This window comes from Amblyraja radiata, chromosome 4, assembly GCF_010909765.2.
Source record: "Amblyraja radiata isolate CabotCenter1 chromosome 4, sAmbRad1.1.pri, whole genome shotgun sequence".
Taxonomy (NCBI): Eukaryota; Metazoa; Chordata; class Chondrichthyes; order Rajiformes; family Rajidae; genus Amblyraja; species Amblyraja radiata.
The window spans coordinates 84,908,552-84,932,602 of record NC_045959.1 but is presented as its reverse complement, the minus strand read 5'-3'; the positions used below and the strand labels follow the sequence as shown (position 1 = coordinate 84,932,602).

The window sequence follows — 24,051 nt, the reverse complement described above, 5'->3', positions numbered from 1 at the left end:
GGCGCACCCAGAGAAAACACATGCAGTAATGGGGAGAAAGTATAAACTCCATATAGACAGCGCTCATTGTCAGGATCGTACCTGGGTCTCTGGTGCTGTAAGGCAGAAACTCTACCACTGCACCACTGTGCTGCCCTTAAACAGCTTAATGCTATTCAGTGAAATGGCCATGCTGTTCTGAATCCACAAGATTAGCATCTTGGTTTTCAGCAGCTTTTTTTTCTGATTTGAAGATTTATTTGAGGCTTTCTGCATAAGGTGGTGGAAAATTATGGATGCCATTTTGCTTGCCAAGGATAGCAATAGCTCATAATTGAATTTGAATAGCTAGTTGCAGCCAATGGCTTACCCTCAGATTTTCCAAAAATTGCAAATATCATGTCTCCGTGTTCAAAGGAAATAGTTGTGTGCTAATTTGATGTGGAAGGTGTTGTCATAATTCTTCATCTTATGGAATTGGGACAAGAACTTTAGTGTTTTTTTAAATCAGTTCTGGAAGATTCCATTGAACACTGCAAGGCAAAGTGCTATCACTGATGCATTATTTTGGCTGTTTTGAGGGGATGAATTTTACAATTGCAAGTTAGATATTTTCTAGGTACAGCTTATAACCTTTCCAGGACTATTTATATGCCTGCTGCAAATGAACACTGCATGTTTACATTCAAGATGAATTGGAGATGATGGAGGAGCAAGATGAGATCTCCTGGAAGAGATGGTGTGTCATAGTTGTCTGCAGGGAGGCATAAGCCATGGTTGCAAAAATACATTTGTGCTTGGTAGTTGGATGTTGCTCACATGAAGTTTACTAGCCAAAGACTGTATAGAAGTCTGTCATTGGTCAGAATGTAAGGACATTGGCGGAAATCTTGCTCTGTCTCAATTGCAGACACAAGCTGCCGGACCGTGGAGATGGCCTGCTTTTCCATATTCAACAAGTAAGCATTGACAATTAACAGAGTAATTGCCTTTTCATGGTTTGGTGACCATTTGGTGGTTAGAGGTTTTGCAATGTGGATCATACCTCAACAGAATGAACACATTTTGCCTTTTGTAGCACAGAGTATCTTGAAGGAAAATGCTTCTGATAACGCTCCATAGTTTGGATGGGTACAGTGTTACATTCCTCCAATCTTATCAAATTTGATGCAACTTAATTAAACCTCTCCTTATTATTTTTGTCCCTTTGTGGATAGATCAGCATCTCCTTTGAACACAGAAGCAAGGGCTTTTTGAGAAAGGGTCCAGCAGTCTGAGTCATTGCTTCTCATGTATAGATTTGTGCCTTCCATACTCCTGAACATTCACAAGTTCATATGCTGAGAGATCCAGGATGTGGCTGAGTTTGCAACCTAACTTTGAAGGCAAAATTAGAGGAAAGGGGAGGGAGGCAGGAAGATGGCAAAAGTCAGGAGGTTTGGAGCAACTAGTTTAATTAGAGGGACAGTAAAGATACTTTGAGCGTCAGTCTATGGAAGTTGTCAGATTCAAGAGCTCTGAGGAAAGTTAGGTGCAGGGAGTTAAAATATATGATGAAGATGGGGGGAAGCATGATACAACAGAAGTTGTATCAATCAGTTGATATGTGCATATGGCAATCCGAAATCGATTGAGAACATGTTCGGGTTCAGTTTGTTTCAGGATTAGTTCGCTGCATCCATAGCTGAGTGGGAACACATAAAATTAAATGAATGAAGGGGGCTGGACAGGAAGAAGCAAAGTTCCGAATCAAGGCTTTCCAACCGTGATAGTTTGGTGGTAAAACAACAGTTAATTTGATGTTGCAAATGTTTTTTAAAATCCTGTATATAAATTTATATTGCTAGTGACTGTAAATAGTTAATTTATATAATCAGTACCGGTCGTACTGTTATGGGTTGGTTACCTTCTGGGAAATATAAATATGGAGTATTTCTACCTTTAAGAACTCTACCATATCATTTAAGAACTCTACCATATCATAAGGTCATAAGTGATAGCGGAATTAGGCCATTTGATCAATTGTGTATTCTGCTATTCAATCATAGCTGGTCTACAATGCCCTCCATAACGTTTGGGACACGACTCGAGAGTGTTTTGTTGTCATATGTCCTAGATAGAGCAATGAAATGAACCTGGACGTTGCAGTTTTTAGGCTCCTGTACCTTCTACCTGATGGCTGTGGTGAAATGAATGTGAGGCCAGGATGGTGTGGTGCGGATGTTGGCTGCCTTTTTGAGGTAGCGACTCCGATAAATCCCTTCGATGGTGGGGAGGTCAGAGCCGGTGATGGACTGGGCAATGTTCACAACTTTTTGCTGTCTTTTCCGCTCCCGGACATTCAAGTTGCTGAACCAGACAATGATGCAACCAGTCAATATGCTTTCTACTGTGCACCTGTAGATGTTCAAGAGAATGCTCTTTCACATACTGAATCTCCATAATCTTTTCAGGAAGTTGAAGCGCTGATGTTCTTTCCTTATAATTGCATCAGTGTGTTGGGTCCAGGAAAGATCTTCAGAAATATGCACGCCAAAGAATTTGATGTTTTTGATTCTCTCCACCATCGTCCCATTGATATAAACAGGATTGTGGGTCCTCATCCTTCCTCTTCCAAAGTCCACAATCAGTTCTTTGGTTTTACAGATATTGAGAGCCAGGTTGTTGTACTGGCACCATTTGGACAATTGGTCGATTCCACTTCTACACACCCATCATTTATTTATTTATTTACCTATGTACTCCACTATTTAAGATTTGTAAAAAAGAGAAAATCACATGTGGTAAAGTGCACATGGTCAGATTTTAATATAACCATATAACAATTACAGCACGGAAACAGGCCATCTCGGCCCTACAAGTCCGTGCCGAACAACTTTTTTCCCTTAGTCCCACCTGCCTGCACTCATGCCATAACCCTCCATTCCCTTCTCATCCATATGCCTATCCAATTTATTTTTAAATGATACCAACGAACCTGCCGCCACCACTTCCACTGGAAGCTCATTCCACACCGCTACCACTCTCTGAGTAAAGAAGTTCCCCCTCATGTTACCCCTAAACTTCTGTCCCTTAATTCTGAAGTCATGTCCTCTTGTTTGAATCTTCCCTATTCTCAAAGGGAAAAGCTTGTCCACATCAACTCTGTCTATCCCTCTCATCATTTTAAAGACCTCTATCAAGTCCCCCCCTTAACCTTCTGCGCTCCAGAGAATAAAGATATAACTTATTCAACCTATCTCTGTAACTTAGTTGTTGAAACCCAGGCAACATTCTAGTAAATCTCCTCTGTACTCTCTCTATTTTGTTGACATCCTTCCTATAATTGGGCGACCAAAATTGTACACCATACTTGGTCTCACCAATGCCTTGTACAATTTTAACATTACATCCCAGCTTCTATACTCTGATTTAATGCTCTGATTTATAAAGGCTAGCATACCAAAAGCTTTCTTTACCACCCTATCTATATGAGATTCCACCTTCAAGGAACTATGCACGGTTATTCCTAGAACCCTCTGTTCAACTGTATTCTTCAATTCCCTACCATTTACCATGTACGTCCTATTTTGATTTGTCCTGCCAAGGTGTAGCACCTCACATTTATCAGCATTAAACTCCATCTGCCATGTTTCAGCCCATTTTTCCAAATGGCCTAAATCACTCTGTAGACTTTGGAAATCCTCTTCATTATCCACAACACCCCCTATCTTGGTATCATCTGCATACTTACTAATCCAATTTACCACCCCTTCATCCAGATCATTGATGTACATGACAAACAACAAAGGACCCAACACAGATCCCTGAGGCACCCCACTAGTCACCTGCCTCCAACCCGACAAACAGCCATCCACCATTACCCTCTGGCTTCTCCCATTCAGCCACTGTTGAATCCATCTTGCTATTCCTGCATTTATACCCAACAGTTGAACCTTCTTAACCAACCTTCCATGAGGAACCTTGTCAAAGGCCTTACTAAAGTCCATATAGACAACATCCACTGCTTTACCCTCGTCAATTTCCCTAGTAACCTCTTCAAAAAATTCAAGAAGATTAGTCAAACATGACCTTCCAGGCACAAATCCATGTTGACTGTTCCTAATCAGACCCTGTTTATCCAGATGCTTATATATATTATCTCTAAGTATCTTTTCCATTAATTTGCCCACCACTGAAGTCAAACTAACAGGTCTATAATTGCTAGGTTTACTCTTAGAACCCTTTTTAAACAATGGAACAACATGCGCAGTACGCCAATCCTCGGGGACTATTCCCGTTTCTAATGACATTTGAAATATTTCTGTCATAGCCCCGGCTATTTCTACACTAACTTCCCTCAATGTCCTAGGGAATATCCTGTCAGGACCTGGAGACTTATCCACTTTTATATTTTTCAAAAGTGTCCGTACTTCTTTTACTTTGAAACTCATAGTATCCATAGCTACTCTACTAGTTTCCCTTACCTCACATAATTCAATATCCTTCTCCTTGGTGAATACCGAAGAAAAGAAATTGTTCAAATAAGGGTCATTTTTATACATTTTGGTTTCGCCATGTAGAAATTACAGCTGTGTTATACATAGGTACCCCCCCCCCCCCCCTTTCAGATCAATCTAATGTGGAGTTTTAAGTTTCTACAATTGGAATTCCATGGATTCTGAAGTGCCTTGGATGATTTGGAACCACACTCTGCACAGAATGGGCAGTGAAATGGTGGGTGGTGCATTCCTTCCACTGTTTATGCTGGACTTCTGGGTGTTCTTAATACATAGACATCAAACGTTCAATGCCATTCTGAATGATGTGCCACTTTCGTGAGGACATGGGCCAGAAAATTGGTGAGGGTGTTAAATTTTTCCCCCTAGAAGGCTTTGAGTTTAATTTATTGTCACAGTATACTGAAAAGCTTTTGTTGCATGCACACAAGTCTTTTTCCCTAAGAAGACTTTGAGGATGTTCCTTGAATATTTTCTCCTGTTTCGTCAAGTGTTTTATTATCATATGTCCTGAAACGGAACATTGAAATTCTTACTTGCAACAGCACAACAGAATTGTAAATGTATTAATCCGTAAAACCCCAAATAAACAACACCAAAAATCAATATAATATACTTTTTTTTTTAACCAAGCAGACAAATAGACAATAGTAGTGCAAAGTCAAAAATGTCCCCAAGTTTGCATAGTTCGAAGCCTATTTGGAGGTTGTAGGGAAGTAGCTGTTCCTGAACCTGGATGTTTGTGGGTTCTTACACCACCTTCCCGGTGGCAGGAGTGAAATGACAATGTGGCCAGGATGGTGTGGGTCACACTGATGGTGGGAAGGTCAGCACGCGTGATGGATGGTAATATTTCAGAGAGGTTGTGATTTATTTCTGAAGTCTGGTGATTAGAGTTAACTGAGTGTAATTAGGACCCTGATGGGGATTTTCTCCTAGAATGGGGCACTGATATTTGCTCACAATACTAGTAGATTTTGCAGTGACTATATTTCTACAGGGAGTCCAAGTATCAGTAGCAAAAACAGTGCCCAGTGTTTTGTAACAGCTAACATCAAACGGGTATTGATCTTCAAATGCCCTTTTCGGTTGGGCAAAGGCTGTGCTGACACGTTGAATGTGATGCCGACTCTCTCTTCCTTTGCAAAAAGGTGGCTCGAAGAATTAAAGGCAGTGGCAGTTTGAATATATAGGGATCACTGATTTGAACGTGTTACAGTCTTGCTGTGTGAATAGGAAAAACTTGTGATTTGTTTTTAAATTAACACTTTTCAAAAGGGAAATTGGGAGATAAATTTTAAGACTGAGGAAATAGATTGAATGTAGCTAACAACTCCTTGATTGATACCCTGTTTCTGCCACATTTTACACTAACTGCATCCGGCTGTTTCCTGTTCAGATTATTAACTGTATTCATAATAGCTAGTAGTACTGAGCTTATCCACCTGCTACTTATCATGGGGCCAACAGGAAATAAAGCGTTTCTTGTGCCAATAGGAAATAATATCATTGTTCTGGCTGAGATGTGGGATGGATAGTTACGAGTAGGCTGTCAGGCACTTTCGAGCCATTCTCTGTGAACTAGACAAACACAATGTGTTTTCCTGCAGTATGAATTTATGCTGATATTATTGTTTTCAATCAGCAAATTGATGCTCAATACATTCTGTGTTGTGAGAAATGCCATTTCAACTAATCCCACTGCTTTCCAATTGTAAAAGATCAGGCTTTCCTGTTTGTTATGAATGATCCATTTCCATTAAAATGATATAATTGCCATGGCAGATCTCCAAAAGGTGTTTTTAAGCTGCTGATTTAGATATTTAAAAAAAAACCAAATCAACCATGGGAAATATCTAAACATTTTAATGAATGTATTTCTGAAATATACAGCGCCCTCCATAATGTTTGGGACGGAGACCCATTTATTTATTTGCATCTGTACTTTACAATTTGAGATTTGTAATAGAAAAAATCACGTGATTAAGTGCACAGATTTGATTAATGGGTGTTTTTATACATTTTGGTTTCACCATGTAGAAATTACAGCAGTGTTTATACAGTCTTTAATCTCCCCCCTCCTCCCCCCCCCCCCCCCCCCCCCCCCCCCCCCCCCCCATTTCAGGGCACCATAATGTTTGGGACACATGGCTTTTGCAGGTGTTTGTAATTGCTCAGGTGTGTTTAAATATAAGAGAGCTCTCAGCACCTTTCCAGTCTTTCCATCACCTTGGAAACATTTATTGCTGTTTATCAACATGAGGACCAAATTTGTACCAATGAAAGTCAAAGAAGCCATTATGAGACTGAGAAACAAGAATAAAACTGTTAAGAGACATCAGCCAAACCTTAGGCTTACCAAAATCAATTGTTTGGAACATCATTAAAAAGAAAGAGCACTGGTGAGCTTACTAATCGCAAGGGGGCTGGCAGGCCAAGGACAACCTCCACAGCTGATGGCAGAAGAATTCTCTCTATAATAAAGAAATCCCCAAACACCTGTCCAACAGAGCAGAAACATTTAGGAGACGGGTGTGGATTTGTCAATGACCATTGTCTGCAGAAGACTTCATGAACAGAAATACAGAGGCTACTCTGCAAAAATAGGATGGCCAGGTTACTGTTTGCCAAGAAGTGCTTAAAAGAGCAACCACAGTTTTGGAAAAAAGGTCTTGTGGACAGATGAGACTAAGATTAACGTATAGGGAGTGATGGCAAGAGCAAACTATGGAGGAGAGAAGGAACGACTCAAGATCCAAAGCATACCACCTCATCTGAAACACTGGTGGGAGTGTTATGGCTTGGGCATGTATGGCTGCTGAAGGTACTGGCTCATTTATCTTCATTGATGATACAACTGCTGATAAAGTCTCACAAAGGAGATTAGTTGGCAAAATTAGAGCACATGGTATTGGGGGTAGGGTACTGACATGGATAGAACATTTATTGGCAGACAGGAAACAGAGTAGGGATAAACGGATACCTTTTCGGAATGGCAGGCAGTGACTAGTGGGGTACCGCAAGGCTCGGTACTGGGACCGCGGCTATTTATAATATACATTAATGATTTAGATGAAGGGATTAAAAGTAACATTAGCAAATTGGCAGATGACAGAGCTGGGTGGCAGTGTGAACTGTGAGGAGGATGCAGGGTGATTTTGACAGGTTGGGTGAGTGGGCAGATGCAGTATAATGTGGATAAATGTGAGGTTATCCACTTTGGTAGCAAAAACAGGGAAGCAGATTATTATCTGAATGGTGTCAAATTGGGAAAAGGGGAAGTACAGCGAGATCTGGGGGTGGTCCTTGTTCATCAGTCACTGAGAGTAAGCATGCAAATACAGCAGACAGTGAAGAAAGCGAATGGTATGTTGACCTTCGTAACAAGAGGAGTTGTGTATAGGAGCAAAGAGGTCCTTCTGCAGTTGTACAGGGCCCTAGTGAGACCACACCTGGAGTATTGTGTACAGATTTGATCTCCAAATTTGAGGAAGGAGTGTAGCGTAGGTTCGCGAGGTTAATTCCCGGGATGGCAAGACTGTCGTATGTTGATCGAATGGAGCGGCTGGGCTTGTATACTCTGGAAATTAGGATGAGGGGATCTTATTGAAACATATAAGATTATTAAGGGTTTGGACACGCTGGAGGCATGAAACATGTTCCCGATGTTGGGAAAATCCAGAACCAGAGGCCACAGTTTGCACAGAGAGTGGTGAATCTGTGGAATTCCCTGCCACAGAAGGTAGTTGAGGCCAGTTCATTGGCTATATTTAAGAGGGAGTTAGATGTGGCCCTTGTGGCTAAAGGGATCAGGGGGTATGGAGAGAAGGCAGGGATGGGATACTGAGTTGGATGATCAGCCATGATCATATTGAATGGCGGTGCAGGCTCAAAGGGCCGAATGGCCTACTCCTGCACCTACAGTGGCTTGCAAAAGTTTTCATACCCCTTGAACTTTTCCACATTTTGTCACGTTACAACCACAAACGTAAATGTATTTTATTGGGATTTTATGTGATAGACCAACACAAAGTGGTGCATAATTGTGAAGTGGAAGGAAAATGATACATGGTTTTCAAATCTTTTTACAAATAAGAAACTGAAAAGTGTGGCGTGCAAAAGTATTCAGCCCCCCTGAGTCAATACTTTGTAGAACCACCTTTCGCTGCAATTACAGCTGCAAGTCTTTTGGGGTATGTCTCTACCAGCTTTGCACATCTAGAGACTGAAATTTTTGCCCATTCTTCTTTGCAAAATAGCTCAAGCTCAGTCAGATTGGCTGGAGAGCGTCTGTGAACAGCAATTTTCAAGTCTTGCCAGAGATTCTCAATTGGATTTAGGTCTGGACTTTGACTGGGCCATTCTAACACATGGATATGCTTTGATCTAAACCATTCCATTGTAGCTCTGGCTGTATGTTTAGGGTCGTTGTCCTGCTGGAAGGTGAACCTCCGCCCCAGTCTCAAATCTTTTGCAGACTCTAACAGGTTTTCTTCCAAGATTGCCCTGTATTTGGCTCCATCCATCTTTCCCATCAACTCTGACCAGTTTCCCTGTCCCTGCTGAAGAAAAGCATCCCCACAGCATGATGCTGCCACCACCATGTTTCACAGTGGGGATGGTGTGTTCAGGGTGATGTGCAGTGTTAGTTTTCCGCCACACATAGCGTTTTGCATTTAGGCCAAAAACTTCAATTTTGGTCTCATCTGCCCAGAGCACCTTCCTCCACATGTTTGCTGTGTCCCCCACATGGCTTGTGGCAAACTGCAAACGGGACTTCTTATGGCTTTTTTTCAACAATGGCTTTCTTCTTGCCACTTCCATAAAGGCCCGATTTGTGGAGTGCACGACTAATAGTTGTCCTGTGGACAGATTCTCCCACCTGAGCTGTGGATCTCTGCAGCTCCTCCAGAGTTACCATGGGCCTCTTGGCTGCTTCTCTGATCAATGCTCTCCTTGCCCGGCCTGTCAGTTTAGGTGGACGGCCATGTCTTGGTATGTTTGCAGTTGTGCCATACTCTTTCCATTTTCGGATGATGGGTTGAACAGTGCTCCGTGAGATGTTCAAAGCTTGGGATATTTTTTTATAACCTAACCCTGCTTTAAACTTCTCCACAACTTTATCCCTGACCTGTCTGGTGTGTTCCTTGGGCTTCATGATGCTGTTTGTTCACTAATGTTCTCTAACACCTCTGAGGCCTTCACAGAACAGCTGTATTTATACTGAGGTTAGATTACACACAAGTGGACTCTATTTACTAATTAGGTGACTTGTGAAGGCAATTGGTTGCACTGGATTTTATTTAGGGGTATCAGAGTAAAGGGGGCTGAATACTTTTGCACGCCACACTTTTCAATTTTTTATTTGTAAAAAAATTTGAAAACCATGTATCATTTTCCTTCCACAATTCTGCGCCACTTTGTGTTGGTCTATCACATAAAATCCCAATAAAATACATTTACGTTTGTGGTTGTAACGTGACAAAATGTGGAAAAGTTCAAGGGGTATGAATACTTTTGCAAGCCACTGTATTTTCTATGTTTCTATGTAATAAGGGGTAAGCCATTTAGAATGGAGATGAGGAAAAGCTTTTTCAGAGTTGTGAATCTGTGGAATGTTCTACCTCAGAAGGCAATGGAGGCCAATTCTCTGGACACTTTCGAGAGCTAGATAGATTTCTTAACGATAGAGGAGTGAAGGGATATGGGGAGATGGCAGGAACGGGGTGCTGATTGTGGATGATCAGCCATGATCGCAGTGAATGGTGGTGCTGGCTCGAAGGGCTGAATGGCCTACTCTTGCACCTATTGTCAATTGATGGTAGTAACACAATGAATTCTGAAGTGTATAGACACATCCTATCTGCTCAAGTTCAACAAATGCCTCAAAATTTATTGGCTGGCAGTTCATTCAAGTCAACTTTATTTGTCACATACACATACTAGATGTTCAGTGAAATGAAAGTGGCAATGCCTGCGGATTGTGCAAAAACAACAGAATAACAGAACATAATAGAACGGAACCAATATTTGCATTTTAGATTTATTTTTATTTTTTTAAAGACACAACACAACAGTAAATTAATCCCTGGTGAGATCAGAGTTTACAGTCCTAATGACCTGTGGGAAGAAACTCCATCTCATCCTCTGTTTTCACAGTGTGACAGCGGAGGCGCTTGCCTGACCATAGCAGCTGGAACAGTCTGTTACTGGGGTGGTACGGTCCTTCATTATGTTGCTGGCTCTGGATCTGCACCTGATGTATAGGTCCTGCAGGGGGGGGGGGGGGGGGCGAGTGTAGCCGAACGCACTACAGAACCTTCCTGGCCTGGGCAGAGCTGTTCCCAAACCAGATTGAGATGTTATCGAACAAGATGCTTTCTACAGCCCCAGAGTAGGAACACTGAAGGATCCTCAGAGAGACTCTGAATTTCCTCAGCTGCCTGTGGTGGTAAAGGCGCTGCCTTGCCTTACTCACCAGTGCGGCAGTGTGTGTTGTCCATGTCAGATCCTCTGTGATGTGGACTCGCAGGTATTTAAAGCTTCTCACCCTATCCACAGTAGTCCCATTTATCTCCAGGGACGTGCATTTCCTTTGATGTTGAGCCCTTCTAAAGTCCATAATCAGCTCCTTAGTTTTTGTTACATTCAAGAGGAGGCTGTTGTCCTGACACCAGTGCCAGATCAGCCACCTCCTCCCGGTAGGCCTTCTCATCGTTATCGGAGATCAGGCCCACCACCACAGTGTCATCAGCAAACTTGATGATGGAGTTGGAGCTGAACCTGGCTATGCAGTCATGTATGTACAGGGAGTACAGTAGGGGGCTAAGGATGCAACCCTGGGGGATCCTATGTTTAGGGTGAGGGGGATAGCAGTATACCTGGGGCCTGGCGGTGAGAAAGTCCAGGACCCAGGCACACAGGGGAGTGTTCAGCCCCAGTTCCAGCAGCTTCTCAGCGAGTCTGGTGAGGACTATGGTATTGAAAGCTGAACTGTAATCAATGAACAGCATCCTCACATAGCCCCCCCTTCTGGCTGTCAAGGTGAGAGAGGGTGGTGTGCAGAACCTGGGAGACCACATCATCCGTGGATCTGTTCGGACGGTATGCGAACTGCAGCGGGTCCATGGTGCGAGGGAGGAAGGCGCAGATGTGGTTCTACAGCAAGACAATGATACCAAACATACTTCTAAAGCAACAAAGGAGTTTTTCAAAGCTTAAAAATGGTCAATTCTTGAGTGGTCAAGTCAATCACATGATCTGAACCCAATTGAGCATGCCTTCTGTATGCTGAAGAGAAAACTGAAGGCGACTAGCCCCTCCGGAACAAGCATAAGCAAAAGATGGCTGCAATACAGGCCTGACAGAGGATCACCAGAGAAGACACCCATGAATCGCAGACTTCAAGCAGTCATTGCATGCAAAGGATATGCAACAAAATACTAAACATGCCTACTTTCAGTTAAATGACATTGCTGTGTCCCAAACATTATGGTGCCCTGAAATAGGGGGGACTATGTATAAACCCTGCTGGTGAAATCAAAAAGTATAAAAATGGCCCTTATTAGAAATCTGACAATATGTACTTTTAACCACATGTTTTTTCTATTATATTTCTCAAATTGTGGAGTACAGAGGCAAATAAATAAAAGATGGGTCTTTGTCCTGAACATTATGGAGGGCACTGTAGTTCACTATTGTTTGTATATTGAAGGCATATACCGATAATGCCCATTGCGACCATTGGAATTCACAATGTTAATATCTCAGCTGTAAGTTATAAGCTAGCTGTAGGTGACTGGAGCTGTCCTGCAAAAAGTGAGGATGTTTAAGATGAGACATTGTAAGGATGTTACAACATTTTGAGATGTTAAAAATCAAGCCTGTAATTTATCCCATCAGATAAAGCATAAAAAGAACTTTAATTTGATAGCCAATTCACTGTCATGTCTTCAGTATCAAAAAAGTTATGGTCATTTTCATACTTGGAAATCAGCATCTTGTTCCCTATTGCTTTTCCATTAACTTAACACAAAAGCTGTGATCGAGGACAGTCAATTGACATAAGCCCATAACTTAAAAATTAAGAGAACTGAATGACATTTTCAGTTATTATAGATTGAAGCATTCTGAAACAAACATAGTACATCTTACTTTGATGACCTGAAATTAAAGTATATAATTAGTTAATTACCTAATTAAGTAGCTAATTAAAAAAATAATCGTTGTGACTGAAATATCTCCCAAATAAACACCCAGACTGCCTTAAATTCAAAAATGTGATATTCTCAAGATCAGAACTTTAATATTATTATATTAAATGCTGGAAGTCCATAACGGACAGGTAAAGAAATTACAATTTCTAGCAAAAGACCAAGTCTTCATGGAGAATAATCCTCAGACTGCAACCAATAAGCAACTCTGTGCACCTTGTTTTTCCTCAACTTTTCAATTGTGGTAAGTTTTTGCTCTTCAAACCACACATGACATTCTTTTCTGCCCACTACTTTCCCATTAAGAATGTCACATTTAGACTAGTCCAAATTCAGATAATCTCTGCGAATGCTGTCTAAATCGGTTTCTTTCAAATTTGTTTTCCAGTTTTTTCCTCTTTTGTGTCCTGCGCAACTCCTTGTCTTTCTGTCGCTTGGTGATTTCTGCTCTCAATTCCGTCTTTTTTCTTCAGTCCGTTCCTCTGAACTCTCCCCCATTTCATTGCCTACAGAGCACCTCCTTCCTATGTTGCCCCTCGAGATTATCAAGGATGTTGTCTGTTTTATTCTTGCAGGCCCGCATCCTACATGACAAATAACACATGGTGGCATTGGGAGATTTCTGTTTTGATGTGCTAAACATCCCCATTATCTCCTCCGCATCGATGTTGTGTGATCTTGCAGATGCAGTCTCCTCCTTCAGTTTCTCAGTTACATCAAGTTCAAAGTATTTGCTATACTGCCTTTCCAACACAGTGATGACAGCTTGAAGACAGCTCCTCATCATTGAACTGAACTGTGGATATACTGGTAGCTCCTGAAGTTTTGTCAATGTTGGCATCAAGATGCACTTCCTCACCGAAGAAATCTTCCCTTGCCAATATCAAGTTCTCTGGATTTTCTGTGGCTTCCGTAGAGCAGCAATCACCCCTTTAACCACTTTGATGCCATCAACATAGTTGATCTGATTCTGGAATTCTTGGAAGATCTTCATCCAAAGCCCAGTCAGATATTTGCCAAGTAAGCCCAATATCTGAAGTTCTACTTTTGCTTCAGCCTGGGTGAAGTCATGGAGGATGGCGCTTCTCAACCCCCCACAGGATGTTCCACTATTCAGCATAATGTTCTATGAGCTTGCCACTAATATGGAAAAGTATATGTAATCTGTTGCGACGGTACCGTGGAAGGACACCTCGGGGGATGTTCCTTTCATCCAAAAATGCAACAAATCCTTTTGGGTCCCATTTTCCATTCTTGTAACGAAGTTTGTTCATCTGCAGTATGACATTTCCTGCTAGACAGTCCTTCCCAAACAAGACTGCCTCTGGATCGTTTGTGCTTTTTGAAGGCTGAGCGTACTGATGTTGCGATGGAGTCAAGAGGATGCAAGTGGCAGTAGAGCTAATTCAAAGATTTACCCCACTCGCTGTTCACAATCCTATTAGCAGCATGATTAGCTGCACACCTGTCACTCCGTGTATTTGTAATGTTGTCTATCATATTTTGCCTGGTGTCTTGGAAATCCGCTTGTTCATTGAAATAAGTATAAGTTTCACACATTTTCAACAGTATCGCAAATATGTTGCGCATAGTTCTCAGCAGTCCCACCAGCCAATTCATTGACTGTTGCAGAAAGACGTTCATTTGTGGTGGTGAAGTGTGCACTGTTAATATGGGTCTCTTCTTGGGTGGTTGCATCAAAACCAACAGTCAAATCCTTTGTTGCTAGGATCATCTCTGCTGTCTGTAACTCTGCAATAGCTCCCAATTCTCGGGCCATAAGTTCAACTGCACTGCGTTGAGGAACACTATCCAGATCAAGTCCACTTCACTTCTGCAACTGGCTTATCAAGTTTGGAATATTTGCTGTGGGAGTTTTGTTTACAATACAGTCAAACATGTGCATCCTTGTTGTTGAGGAGCAAGTCTTCTGGTCCACCTTTGACTTGACAATACTGGCAGCCTCCGGAGTTTTGATTGTTTCCTTGAGGACTAGATTGTCAAATTCGAGGCGTCTCATCCTCTTCCCTGTCCTTTAGTTTTTCTGAACTTTTCTGTACTGGTGAATTGAAACAGTTTTCCTCTTTTTCTTACTGCCACGAAACTTGAGCAATTGCTGTGTGCTTTTAAGTTTCAAAAACTCTGCCTTGGTTTCAGCAAGCTCTCGTGCCAAAGTATTCCCACGTAATTTGGTTTTGAGTTCCTGAATCTTTGTGTCCTTCAAATCTATTTAGTTTTGCTTTCTCTTTAAAACTTTTATCACAAATTTCCGTAAATGTTTCAAGTTTCTTGAGATTGCTGAGTTTTTTAAACTTAAGCAAAGTCCGGTTAATGAGAATCTTCACCCTTGAGTTAACAGCAGCAAATGAATTGCCTTGTGCAAAAAAACACTGAACAGCATTAAGTAAAAACAAGTTTTTATTTGCAGTTTAGGGAAAAAAAGTATCAATTATTTTATTCAACAATGCCTAACACAAATTAAATGTTAAAACAAATAGCAAATACCCAACAAAGTTCATATTCATCAGTGTCATCCAATCAATTAAATTCATCTAAATTCAATTACTAGATCTAAACATCTATCCCATTCTTAAGAAAAGGCTAAAATTGAATTTTTAATTAGTATCTATAAAGTATCCAAATAACAAACTGATAACATGATTTTTAGATCTCACATTTCTATGCCAAATCAGAGGAATTGAATTGAATGTTTGAATTGAATTGAATGTTTACTTCCCATAAATTTTGCTTTGTTGGTTTATAACACTGCAGCAGGCAAGGACCATTTTACACAGATATATGTTCAAAATCACAAACATCCACTCTCAAGATAATCAAAATCATTATTTTTTGCACAATCATGTCTTAAGAACATCTAACTTATCTTTATTTTGTGTAATTGTCTATCCATCAATATTTTCGTATTAAATATCTGATTAAAAACTATGTAGTGGAACTTTTTAGTCAGATATTTAGTATGCAAATATTGATCATGGGTACACAATAACACAAAATATTTGTGGATTATGATACCGCCGCCATGATTTTGCTCACACTCACATTCTCTGCCTGAGAGGGCGGTGGAGGTAGGTTCTCTGGATGTTTTCGAGAGAGCTAGATAGGGCTCTTAAAGAGCGGAGTCATGGGGAGAAGGCAGGAACGGGGTACTGATTGGGGATGATCAACCATGATCATGGCTCGAAGGGCCGAATGGCCTACTCCTGCACCTATTGTCTATTGTCTATTGTCTCAGCCGGCAGGCAGGACACAGCCGATATCGGGGCCTCAATAACATATTTCGCATCATCAGATTAAAATGAAATTGCACCGAAAACCAGATAAGATGTTAAATAAACATCCCACAGTACATACCTTTTGTTTTGTCCAGAACTTGCGATCCATGATTTTGAAGGCGTTGAAGTTGGGCCCGACTTTCATCTAGCAATTAAATAGTCAATCAACGTTTTTTTGTTTAAATCGCGAACGGGATGACAGAACAAAATTTCTTCATAAGCTTGTCGTACAAGAAAAACCCTCCCTGTCAACCAATAAAAACCTGCATTTTAAGCCCCACCCAACACAGCTTCTCGAGTCGCAAGCACAGGCGCCATGCAGATCTAGAGCGCCACTGATGGCAGGAATTTGTAACGACGCTAGACATTGCTCCTGTAGTGATTTTTCTTGTCCATAATGACAAGAGCATCGTCACATTTGAGCAACAGCTGATTGTACAACTGTATCAATTGCAATACAAAAGCTTTAATATAGGCTGCTATAGTCAGAGGTGAATTGGAGATGCTGGAATCATGCCTATAATACAAAAGAGAAGGAAGGGGGTCTGAACCAAGATTGGAGACTTCAATATTCATACCATTAGATTGTAAAGCAACACGAAGTGCTGTTCCTCGAGTGCGTGCAGTCTTGCTCTGGCAATGCTGCTGTCCAAATGCATAGTGGAATAAGACCATTTGTAGCTTTGATAGCTTGCATGAAAATACAGCAAAAATAAACTAATTTTGGGGATAATGGGAAGGTTCCTATTTTAATGGACTTCTGTAATGAAAAAGATAATAATAGTATCTGGTGGGCTTGGGGACAGGATTTAGGCGACGTGCAATGAAATGGCATTGAAAATGTGATGAAACAAGTGCTTCAAGATAGTTAAATATAATTGGATGTTGGATTAGATGAGTTTCTAGAGAGCCAACAGCCATCCATACTTCATTAGAAGTTGCGATCACTGTCATACATGGCATTGTAAGGAATGATGATTAAAGCACACACACCAAAATCCTATACTTCCAGTAGCGAAGGTCCGCAGCAACTGGAGGGAAGAGATGTGTGGTGCATTTGTCACCGTTCCCGTCAGAAACCAGCACCACTGCATCGCTAATGTTTTCAATTATGATGAATGAAGATATTGGAGAGGCGGGACATAAACAGGCCACCAACCATCCTGCTACTTATTTGCCCTTAATCCTAACCTGACCCGCTGTATTCTTCCCACACACCTATTACACTTGGGGCAATTTAGTGATCAATAAACCCCCCCCCCCCATGGGTTTTTGTGGTGTGGGACAAAAATCAAACCACCAGAGGAAATCCACACAATCGCAGGAGAATTCTCATTTTTGTACCTTGTACCTGTACCTTTTGCCTGAAATTCCTGCACCGATAACAGCTTCGGAGAGGACTTTTTGAAATTATTAATGTCGGTTCCTAATCCAGATTTGATTTTTTTAAAGCACAGTCAGCTTCCTTGGATCATTCTACATTAACTTGCATAAGAGTGAGAAAACCTGAAATTGGATGAAAATATTTCTGTAAATGTTTAACTGTTTGTCTACTTGCTCTACTTACGAAGTTTCAATTTTGTTCTCGCAGGTCTTCCAGAACAATACTACAGCCTCACATGGTTTCTAAGCCCAATCCTAGGACTGATCTTCACTCCACTGATAGGTTCGGCTAGTGACCGTTGCACTTTGAGCTGGGGCCGCCGTCGCCCCTTCATCCTAGCTCTTTGTATTGGAGTCCTCTTCGGAGTTGCACTCTTCCTAAATGGCTCGATCATAGGTAAATAATGGAACGATTGTACTTCAGTGGTCTCCATCAACTATATTCATTCATGACATTTTAAATAATTTTGGAATAAGTTGACCACTTTTTTAGATATTGTAGTTATTTAAGCCACTTTATTTTGTGGTTTGTTCAATCAACTTAACTACAAAAATTGTGCCAGAGAATCCAAACAACTCTGTGCCAAGCAGCAGAGAAATCAACTGTGCACGTTTGTGACTTGGTAGGCTAATATCCATGGGTTTATAAGAGACTTGCTATTTGGTTTCCATTCTGTTTGGCATATTAAAGACTAAGTAATTTAGATTTAAATATAAGTAGCTTGTGATAAATGTTTGCAGATGATACAAAACGATGGCAGTATGATTGAGTGGGAAGAAGAAAAGCATGGATGATCGTGGCAGCTGAACAGTAAAGTGGGAAATGAAATATAATCCAGTGAAACATAAATTATTGCTGCTGGGGAGTAAGAAGGGAAATCTACAATAACTGGGAAGATATTGAGAAAAACAGAGGGACCTTTGTCTATGTCCACAGATATTTAAGTGTAGTAGAAGCGGAAGATAAAGTAATTAAAAAAGTATCAATTTTTTTGTTAGCCAAGGCAGAAACCACAAGAGCAAGCAGTTTATGTTGGAATTGTACATGTTAGGCCACAGCATGAGTTTTGTACTAGGCACCACGTAACAGGAAAGGTGTGATCGCACTGCAGTGTTTCAAAGTCCCATTTGCCTGTACTTGGCCAATGTTCCTCAACACCCTTCTTATCCACATATCTGACCAAATGTCTTCTTATCCACATATCTGTCTTCTTATCCACATATCTGACCAAATTGTAATTGACTGAAGAAGGGTCTCGACCCAAAACGTCACCTATTTCTTCGCTCCATAGAAGCTGCCTCACCCGCTGAGTTTCACCAGCATTTTTGTCTACCTTTGATATTTCCAGCATATGCAGTTCTTTCTTAAACACTTGATAAACTATTGATAATTTTAACAGAAGCAAGTTTGACTGTTGATTTTAAGAACAGACCTGGATATTTGTTACAATTTAGAAAGCTTGTGTCCCTTTCCTCCTTCCAAATAGATTGAGCGCTTTTTTTAAATTTTATCTTAATATTCTCTTTCTGCAGCTGACATCCAGATATCTTGCTAGGTACCAATTTTGATTTTTTTTCTTATTTAAAAACAGATATTGCTGGAGTAACTCAGCGGGTCAGTCAGCATCTCTGGAGAACATGGATAGTGGCCAGTGGGTTTCATGTTGGGACCCTTCAGATCAGTGTGTAGAAAGGTCCTGTCTTGAAAATTGATGTTTTTCCAACTTGAGGATTTAATCTTATGATTGCAAGCATAATTCACCATATCCCATAATGTTTTTTTTATTAGTCACTTTAATTTGAAAACAAATTACAATAGTGATCACGTATTCCATCAGGTTGGTAGTTTTCAGTCTAATTCATTCACACGCATTGGGGATTCCATAAATCTCTTTCACGTGAGAAAAAAACGGCAGGAAGCAATTCAAAGGAAATGCTTCCTGTTGTTTTCCTTTCATAAAAACTATTCCCAAGCAGCTGTCAAAGGCTATATTATTGGAACACTTGTTTTCTTATCAGATTCAAATCTTTAAAACACCTCCTGTTTATGATGTTTTGAAAAACAAATAAATACCTTTTTCATATGTGTAAAAACAGGTTACTTTTTTTTCCCATGCCACTTTGGCACCAGTATGATGAACAATGTGTCTGCTGATCTTGTAATGGATGACATTTCATTCACAATCAATGACTCTGGTTTAATATAACTTGCTCTAAATATTTAATGTTTCATTAGAGTGACTTCTTGCACGATTTAAAAGATCAAGTTAAACCATATAAGAATTATAAAATGAAAGTTTTTAAAAATGTTTAAAAATTTGCAGCTATTCCTGGTGGTCAATAAAATTGTTCAAAAGGAAATGTGTCCCTTAAATGTATTTGGAAAATGAATATCAAGTAGATATTCAAGTGGTACTTTGATTAGGCTTTTGGCAGTGGGAGAGGAACTTTGAATAAAGTAGTCTTTGGAGAGAAGTATGCAGTAAACTCTCCCTCAAACTCTCCCTCCCTGGACATTGTGCCTTCCTCCACAGTGCTATCCACTGTGGGGGGATGATTTTTTTGTCTAATTGTAGTCCTGTAGGTCTGTGTCCAAGATGGCTGCCGTGAAGAGAGAGTGGACGCTGGCGCGCTTTGGCTGCCACTGCTCTCTCTTCACACTGTGTTATGATTTTCTGTTTTTGGATTGAATTCTGTTTTTAATTTGTGTCTCTGTGATGTCTTTTTTACCTGTTCTATTCCGATTATATGTTTTTATTCCGATTACTATGTAAGGTGTCCTTGAGATGTCTGAAAGGCGCCAATTAAATAAAATTTATTATTATTATTATTATTAAATCTCTTTAAATTATTTATTTCTGGCCATTCCTCTCAGAATTGGCTTTGATCTTCATCATTATGCTCAATTTGTGGATGTCTATGTCAAGTCTATGATACGACTACTGTATCTATGATACGACTACTGTGTGATTTTGTGAAAAAATTGACACAAAAATGGCATGGCAGGTGACTTTGTTAAACAAAACACAAAATCTTTATTAGTGTCTAATGAGTGAGTAGGGTGGGGGAGGGAGAGAATTCCTGGCCAGGTAAGGAGGAAATATTTTCTCCCCTATAGCACTAAGGCCAACTTCTATAAAATTCCAGATGTTATTAAAATGCCTCAGTTGCCAAGATGGAATTGAAATGTGTATAACTGGTGAATAGTCTAGTATTATTTTCCATGTGCTGCCATGTGCCTGGATTCCTAACTCAAACTTGCCGTGCCACGCAGCAATGTCCCGACTGATTGTTTCGATGCCTGATCCTTGTATCCTCCCTGCCCAAAGGAGTTACGTCCTTGACTGTACCCAGACTGATAATCCACAGCCATCTGAGATGGACGATTGCAGTCACTTGTAACTTGTGTTCTTTCTTCTTAAAAGGTTGATCCATTGTCTTCACAACCTCCTCATCTTGGTTTGTGACTTTTGGTGGATGTGAAAACCTGAAGATGTAAACCATTTTGTTTTTCCTCTTAATAAAAATCCCTCTAAAGAGCTCTGTTTTTTCCTTACTGGCCATCTAAGCCATGCTTTGGTAATCATAAGATGAGAATGTGTAGATGACTTCAGTTCTCTTATTTGGAATATATTTGGTTATTTATTCATAAACTTATTCAAAACAGCATTGATCAAATTTGCATTACTGAAATTATGATAAATTTTGATCATGCATTATTAGTGCCTTGTTTCTAAGCTGGTGCAACACTTTAATATGAAATATGTTGTTAATTCACCGCACTTGTTATTAATTGTTATTAATTGAGTTGACTATCCATTCAGCCAAAAGTAACCTAAAATCCCATTTTGAATGCATTTACGAATGGTTATTTATGCAAAATAATCAGCGAGAACATTTGGACATTGCTGATTCATATCTGCAGTCCTTTAAGTGTGAATGAAACCTTTCTAGTATAAGTACCTAATTTGAGGAATATTTTAAAATGGGCAATGAAAGTATTTTTGCAATATCAAAGGACAGCTTAATATCCAAAGATGATAATTGGTGGTTCAGTTCAGTTTAGAGATACAACTTGGCAACAAGCCCTTTGGCCCATCAAGTCCACGCCGACCATAGATCACCCGTACGCAAATTCTATCCTATGCACTAGGAACAATATATGGAAGAAGCTAATTAACCTACAGACCTGCATGTCTGAAATGTGCGAGGAAACCAGAGCACCTGGAGAAACCCCATGCAGTCCCAGGGAGAACGGGCAAACTTTGTACAGACAGCGCTCATAGTCAGGATCTAACCCAGGTCTTTGGCATTGTAAGGCAGTAACTTTACCGCTGCATGGTGATAGTGTAGGTATTGAGGAGAGATGTCTAGAAAATGATATTAATCGGCTGGAAAGATGAGCAGTGACTAATGAAATTGTGTTCTAATGTGTAAAGTGATGTCTTTTGGGGGATTTACACTAGAAAGTATTGAGAAACAAAAGAGCCTTTATGTCCAAGTCCCAAGAGCTTGACAAGCACTTGAATCACATGCACAGCAGGACACAAACTACTGATAAATGGGATTTATATATGTGTACTTGATGGCTCTGTTGGGCCAAAGGACCTGATTCAGTTCTGTACAACAAGTGAATAATTTGTATTTTGATTTTTTTTTCATTTTAATTGTGACGAAGCATGCTACATAATAGTTTCATCTGTGATTGTACTTTAAAGGCAAAAGAGGTATGCAACATTTGATATGTCGACTGTTGAAATATCTAAGCCTGTGTCCTCTTCCCAAATAAAAAAGCTGATTCCAATCAAACTTTGCTGAAAACATTTAAATGTTTTGAATTGAAACATAGCCATTGTGGGCATTAGAAAATGGTGTGATAACTTTCGTGTAAGCATGTGTTTCCGGCAATGCTTTTAATATTCAAAAATATCTGTTTCTCAGGTTTATCCATTGGGGACATCCCTGATCATCAGCCAATTGGTATAGTCCTGACTGTTCTAGGTGTAGTAGTATTGGACTTCTGTGCAGATGCAACAGAGGGACCAATCAGAGCTTATTTGTTGGATGTGGCAGACACAGAGGAACAAGATCTGGCACTCAATATCCATGCATTTTCTGCAGGTTTGAAATTTGTATTTTTATTTAGCTGACCTTTTGGCTATAAAAATAAGACTGATAATTTATGATATCGAAAATAGGTGCAGGAGGAGGCCATTAAGCTCTTTGAGCCAGCACCGCCATTCATTGTTATCATTTTTCCTAATCTGACACCATTGAGATAATAATCTGCCTGGTTCCTGCCGCCAAAGTGGATAACCTCACATTTATCTACATTATACTGCTTCTGCCATGCATCTGCTCACTCGCTCAACCAGTCCAAGTCACCCTGCAACCTCTTAACATCCTCCTCGCAGTTCACGTTGCCACCCAGCTTGTGTCATCTGCAAATTTGCAAGTGTTACTTTTAATTCCATCATCTAAATCATTAATATATATTGTAAATAGTTGTGGCCCCAGCACCGAGCCTTGCAGCAGTCCACTCGCCACTGCCTGCCATTCTGACAGGAACCTGTTTATTCCTACTATTTATTCCCTGTCTGCTAACCAATTCTCTATCCATGTCAATACCCTACCCCCAATACCATGTGCTCTAATTTTGCCCACTAATCTCCTGTGTGGGACCTTAGAAAAGGCTTTCTGATAGTCCAGATAGACTACATCCACTGGCTCTCCTTCATCTATTTTACTTGTCACATCCTCAAAAAATTCCAGAAGATTAGTCAAGCAGGATTTCCCCTTCATAAATCCATGCTGACGTGGACCAATCCTTTTACTGCTATCCAAATGCGCTGTTATTACTTCTTTAATAATTGACTCCAGCATCTTTCCCACCACCGATGTCGGGCTAATTGGTCTTTAATTCCCTGTTTTCTCTCGCTCCTTTCTTGAAAAGTGAGATAACATTAGCTACCCTCCAATCCACAGGAACTGATCCTGAATCTATAAAATTTTGGGAAATGATCAACAGTGGGGCCACAATTTCTAGAACCACCTCCTTGAGTACCCTGGGATGCAGACCATCAGGCCTTGGGGATTTACCAGCATTCAGTCCCATCAGTCTACCCAATACTATTTTTCACCTAATGTAAATTTATTTCCATTCCTCTGTCTCCCTAGATCCTCTGTCCTCTAGTACCTCTGGGAGATTGTGTCTTCCTTCGTGAAGACAGAACCAAAGTACCTGTTCAACTCTTCTACCATTTCCTTGTTCCCCATAATAATTTCACCTGTTTCTGCCTTCAAGGGACCCACATTTGTCTTTACTAATAATTTTTTCCAAACATACCTAAAGAAGCTTGTACTATCCTTCTTTATATTCTTTGCGAGCACACCTGTAAACAATGTAATTGATCCATTTGTAACAGGATACAAAATACCAACATTATGAAAGTGTATCTGGACTACACGTCTTCCCACCCTGCCCCCTGTAAAGACTCCATCCCCTACTCCCAATTCCTCCGCCTACGCCGCATCTGCTCCCAGGATGAGACGTTCCACACCAGGGCATCGGGAATGTCCTCGTTCTTCAGGGAACGGGGATTCCCCTCTGCCACCATAGATGAGGCTCGCACCAGGGTCTCATCCATACCCCGCAACACTGCTCACTCTCCCCATCCCCGCACT

At 40.6% G+C, this 24,051-nt stretch overlaps 1 protein-coding gene across 3 annotated transcripts in view; it reads left to right on the top strand.

Moving 5' to 3' along the window:
- Positions 1 to 24,051, top strand: part of slc45a4 (solute carrier family 45 member 4) — a 60,554-nt gene that overhangs the window by 19,321 nt on the left and 17,182 nt on the right. For all 3 annotated transcript variants that reach the window (XM_033019930.1, XM_033019929.1, XM_033019927.1), the window contains exons 3-4: positions 17,576 to 17,764; positions 22,309 to 22,488. In XM_033019930.1, the coding sequence (XP_032875821.1) occupies positions 17,576 to 17,764; positions 22,309 to 22,488 (369 nt within the window). The remainder of the gene's footprint in view (positions 1 to 17,575; positions 17,765 to 22,308; positions 22,489 to 24,051) is intronic.